A 5747-nucleotide genomic window follows, 5' to 3' on the forward strand; every position below is an offset into this window, starting at 1 on the left:
ATTTCGATTAATATACTTTTTTTTTTTAATATATTTAGATTTTAATTTAAAATATAATTATGAACCATGTACAAAAATTGTCACTCTTTGCACATCCATGAATTTGCAGACCCAAGAATAATGTGTTTCTTGCTATTCAGAAACGCCAACCTGAGACTGACTTCATTGACCCTCTGATGTCAAGGAAGCCCCGAATCTCCCATCTCAGTAACCGAGGACCCCCCTCCTCTTCAGGTCGTCATTCTTCAGTGACTGAAGACAAAAAACCTGCACCCACGGCCGCCTGCCCAGGACCCTCTTTTCACCCTACCCCTGTCACAGGCTCCAGTTCAAACTCCCCCAGTACGCCGGAGGGCGGGGGGTCTCAGGACCTGCCCCTGGACCAGAGCTCTATATGCGGGAACTCCTCAGAGAGCTACGCCCCCCGCAGCCACACGCCCAGCCCACCCAGCCAGCCAATTTCCACGACGTCCCCCTCATCCTTCTCCACCTGTACCGTCTCTACAACCACCATTACCTCCACCACTACCACCAGCAGCGGCCACCATGTTTCTTCTGCCGCATCTTCTACAGCCAGCCATGATGGCAATGGTAGCAAAAAGCCCAAAAAGTCCAAGAAGCACAAAGATAAAGAGAGGAAGCAAGAAGGAGAGCGAGAGATGGATCAGGATAAGGACCGAAAGAGGGATAGAGAACATCACAGGGAGGATCACTGTGATAAGGAAGCACAGCCCAGGAAGAAACACCGGAATCAGGCAGAACAAAGACACATTCTCGCCAAGATCAGCCACGAATCGGACAGAGAAGGTTTGTTTTGCTGTGTATATGGCGTTTGTGGTGTTAACATTATTAATTAATTGATTATTATAAAAATAAAAATACATTATTAGCTGCATGTCAGCTGTTGTGAATTAAAGATGTGTTAAGCTTGTCAGGCCTGATGAATAGCTTGATTTATGTTCCATTTGCCTTTGGCCCTCAAACTTTAGTTCACAACATATTTATGTTAGTCTGTTGCTAAAGACACAAAGATCATGTCACATGTGCTTGTTAGAGGGCAGAATTCCATGTTGGTACATGACTGGTGTCTTTTTACAGCTGGCAAAGACAAGCTTGTCAACAGCACTGAACTTCCAGTCCCAACAAAGCCTGATTACATAGTGTGAGTGAACTTTGACTCCTTTATAGTGTCTTTCTGCATAAACCCTCTGCATCACATACAATAATAATATAATAAAATTATTTTATTATATCTTTTCATGTGACAACACTGAAGAAATGACACTTTGCTACAATGTAAAGTAGTGAGTGTACAGCTTGTATAACAGTGTAAATTTCCTGTCCCCTCAAAATAACTCAACACACAGCCATTAATGTCTAAACCGCTGGCCACAAAAGTGAGTACACCCCTAAGTGAAAATGTCCAAATTGGGCCTAAAGTGTCAATATTTTGTGTGGCCACCATTATTTTCCAGCACTGCCTTAACCCTCTTGGGCATGGAGTTCACCAGAGCTTCACAGGTTGCCACTGGAGTCCTCTTCCACTTCTCCATGACGACATCACGGAGCTGGTGGATGTTAGAGACATTGCGCTCCTCCACCTTCCGTTTGAGGATGCCCATGCTTGGCCAATCCATCACCTTTACCCTCAGCTTCTTTAGCAAGGCAGTGGTCATCTTGGAGGTGTGTTTGGGGGTCGTTATGGGGAAGTCGTGGCCTAATGGTTAGAGAGTCGGACTCGTAACCCAAAGGTTGCAGGTTCGAGTCTCGTACCGGCAGGTATTGTAGGTGGGGGGAGTGAATGTACAGCGCTCTCTCCCACCTTCAATACCACGACTGAGGCGCCCTTGAGCAAGGCACCGAACCCCCAACTCGGGCGCCGCAGCAAAAAAATAGCTGCCCACCGGGTACTCCGGGTGTGTGTTCACGGTGTGTAGTGTGCACTTTGGATGGGATAAATGCAGAGCACTAATTCCTAGTATGGGTCACCACGTTATCATGTTGGAATACTGCCCTGCGGCCCAGTCTCCGAAGGGAGGGGATCATGCTTTGCTTCAGTATGTCACAGTACATGTTGGCATTCATGGTTCCCTCAATGAACTGTAGCTCCCTTTTCACTTAGGGGTGTACTCACTTTTGTGGCCAGCGGTTTAGACATTAATGGCTGTGTGTTGAGTTATTTTGAGGGGACAGCAAATTTACACTGTTATACAAGCTGTACGCTCATACTTTACATTGTAGCAAAGTGTAATTTCTTCAGTGTTGTCATATGAAAAGATATAATAAAATATTTACAAAAATGTGAGGGGTGTACTCACTTCTGTGAGATACTGTACATATAGAAATGAGCATAAGACCTATCTAGAATCTTATTGTCCTTTTATTGTATATTGTAGTAAGTACACAGCAGTGATATCTATGGATCAGAGGCAGCACTATAAGAATGACTTCAATGCAGAATATGATGAGTATCGTATCCTTCATGCCCGCGTTGAGAGTGTTACTCATCGTTTTACAAAATTGGACACCCAGTGTAGACGACTGGCACCAGGAACTAAAGAGTACCAGGTAGGAGAACAAGATTTCTTTTTTGTTCTTATATTGCTCTTGTTTTCTTTATATAAAGAATTGTATATGTTTATGTATATACATTTTAAATTCCAAGTAATAAGTGTTTGTATTTTCTTAATTAACAGGAAGTACATGAACAGGTGCTGCAAGAATATAAAAAAATTAAACAAGTAAGTGTAACTGAGCATGTCTAACCCATCTGGGTCCTTTAGACCGCAAGTAAACAATAAAAATAGTATGTTAATTCACACATTATGTTTGCTTTACAGCACAGCCCAAAATATTATGAAGAAAAACAGCGCTGTGAGTACCTGCACAACAAACTGGCCCACATCAAACGGCTCATCGCTGACTTCGACCAGCGGAAGGCGCAGTCCTGGCTGTAGGGCACAGGACCAAGCAACCCCTTTTGGCCAATCAAAGCACTCCCTAACCGGAGGACCATCTTGAGAAGAGTGTGGGGATCAAACAGTTCCTTATTTATTCTATTTACAGATTCCCCACTCGCCTGTTTTCCCATATCTGTCCATCTTCATCACTCTATCTTCTTTTCTTCCTTAGTCATCCTTTCCCATACCTTTTATTCTTTCATTTTCTTTCTTTTTGAAGGACTTTGCAAAAGAAAAAAAAAGGACAAAGAAAAATTAAACATTTTTGAATGCAAAAAGAAAGTTTTCAATGCAAAACCGTGGGCCTTACAGCGCATATTCCTTGAAGCCTTTTGCACAGTGGTGATCGAGCCAGTACATGTGAAAAGTGGCCATAAAAGAGGGTTTTTCCAAGAGCCTTGAGACTTCCTTTCTCCCGATGGCCCTGTTTTTCTTTTTTCTTTGAACAGCATCAGTATTCACACCCACAGTGCAAATGATGCCTTAAGGTATTAATACAGACACACATCGATGTGGCGTCAGTGAGAATTACAAGCACCCGGGGCAGTGAGGAGAAATTACTATGACCTGATCGCAGGTCCAGCGCACATTCGTGGAAGGTGTGATCGATGTTTGCTTGTGAGAGCTAGAGAAAGTGACGAGTGAAAATTGTGTGTTTTTGTTAATTCTTGGGAAGGATTGTGGGTCAGAAACTACAGGAAGAGAGAGGCTCTGGGAGGAGGGTTGGATATAAACTATAAAAGAGGAAGGGGGGGACGGAAAGCAAAAATCCCCCCAAAAAAAGCTGCTATATTTTGTTTTTTCTTTGGACAGCCAGAGCCTTTGGGATCAGTCTGGCTCGTGTTACATGTTCTTAATTTGGGCCTGCTCTGTTTAAGAAAATCATCGAATCATCTTGAAAGCAAAGGTGCTACTGATTTATGAGGAAATGCATTGAGCAGAGGCAGACCTGTATATCCATTTCAAATGTATTCATTAATTATTACAAGTCTCAGAGCAGAGCTATTTATGAAATATTAATAGAATTATATATTTTTTGTTTTTTTGAATTAAAAGGAATTGCTGGAGTTTTGAGCATTGAAAAAGAAACTGATCAAATATGCATACAAGTCTTTATTTCACAATATCATTAGTGATAAACTTCTTAAAGATTAAGGGAAACGTTATGTTTACAAAACCTGTGTGGTAGAAAGTTTTGCCAAAAAAAAGTGATAAAAACGCAACAAAAATGCTTTCAATTCTGTGTTTATGGTCTGGAATAAAATGCATTTCTCTGAGTGATATGACACTTTGTCATCTAAAAGGAGATGGTGGTCGAACACTTACAGTGTCTTGATATATTTATTTTCTTTGATCATTGTTTAGGGAAAAGATCCAGAATGCAGTTTTGTGAATCAGCTTTGAAATTCATTGCTTTCAATTATGCAAATTCTAACTGGATCAAATAGCTCCATGGTGGATTCTGATTGGCTTGTTGATTCTTGAGGCTTGCTGCATTGTATTTGCACATTTTAAGATGTCTTTTTGAAATCTGAAAAATTCTCTCTCTCCCCTTATGTTCACAATTATTCCATTGTTAAAGCCTGGGAGGTGTTTCCTTTGTTTTCCAGTGTTGTAAATTGAAATTGAAAAACCTGAGTGAACCATTCTCAAAATAACCATAGACGAATGTTTGTTTTCAGTATTTGGGGTGGCAGATGGCATCTTACTTGCTTTTTTTTAGGGGCTTACATGTTATCAAACTCCCCAAGATGTTCTGTTGTGTGAGCTTCTGTTCATTTTAGTCGCCATTTATAGACTGGATGCAATGTCAGATGACAACCAAATACAAGTCGAGGTTATTTAACAGAGAACTTGAGCAGCACTTTACTTCAAAGATGCTTATTTCCTCAGCATTCAGATAGCCTCCACACTGAACCCTAAAGATTTTGGATGACACTAAGAAGTGTTGCTTTGAAAGGAGAATGTGCATCTACACATCGAACTCTGTATCATTCTAATTTGGGTTGGGTGGGGAAGTATTTGGTGATGTGTGACCAACACCTGTTTTCTTTCCCTTTTGAAGAGACTGTGCCTCTGACACCACTAAAAAGAAATGTTAATGTTGAATAATAAGCCAAGAATCTCATAACACTGTCATCTCGTTTTAAAGGTGGGATGGGGGTTGTTTCAGACTGTAAGAGAATTCCTGACCTGTCCACCTAAAAATGTATGAAATCAGTTCAATAAAATGTGAACTTGACTTTTTGTGTGTTTTGAATGAGTCATTGAATCATTCACCCAAAAGAATCATTAACAACACCGAGTCATTCACGACCGAATCAAGTATGTTACTGAGTGTCTACAAATCTTCAGCAACTCTAAAAAAAAATACACGTTTTCCTAACTGACTTTTATCAAGGAATAAAACATAAGAAAGCAGCCTATACAAATTCCGAGTGCCAGTAATGTCCTTAAAGGGGTCATATGATGCGATTTAAATTTTTCCTTTCTCTTTGGAGTGTTACAAGCTCTTGATGCATAAAGAAGATCTGTAAAGTTGCAAAGACTAAAGTCTCAAATCCAAAGAGATATTCTTTATAAAATTTAAGAGTCAACCACGCCTACCTAAAACGGCTCGTTCTAACATGCCCCCACATGTCTACGTCACGATGTGGGAAGATTTGCATAACGCCTCCCAAATGTTCACACAAAGAAAGAAGGCGTAACTTTTATTCTCGCTGTAGTATTGTTGACGCTGCAGCCATGTCGTGAAGACGCTGTGTGCTTCGTTGTGAAAGCGAAACT

General features: G+C 40.9%; 1 protein-coding gene across 1 annotated transcript in view; it reads left to right on the forward strand.

Annotated features, from left to right (window-relative positions):
• Positions 1 to 5192, forward strand: part of LOC107665220 (RNA polymerase II elongation factor ELL2-like) — a 28338-nt gene extending 23146 nt beyond the window's left edge. The window contains exons 9-13 of the mRNA XM_016456003.1: positions 141 to 807; positions 1099 to 1162; positions 2397 to 2568; positions 2697 to 2741; positions 2841 to 5192. Coding sequence (XP_016311489.1) covers positions 141 to 807; positions 1099 to 1162; positions 2397 to 2568; positions 2697 to 2741; positions 2841 to 2957 — 1065 coding nt within the window. The 3' untranslated portion in view covers positions 2958 to 5192. The remainder of the gene's footprint in view (positions 1 to 140; positions 808 to 1098; positions 1163 to 2396; positions 2569 to 2696; positions 2742 to 2840) is intronic.
• Positions 5193 to 5747: the final 555 nt, after the last annotated feature.

The sequence above is a fragment of the Sinocyclocheilus anshuiensis genome, unplaced genomic scaffold, assembly GCF_001515605.1.
Source record: "Sinocyclocheilus anshuiensis isolate Anshui unplaced genomic scaffold, SAMN03320099.WGS_v1.1 scaffold587, whole genome shotgun sequence".
Lineage (NCBI taxonomy): Eukaryota > Metazoa > Chordata > Actinopteri > Cypriniformes > Cyprinidae > Sinocyclocheilus > Sinocyclocheilus anshuiensis.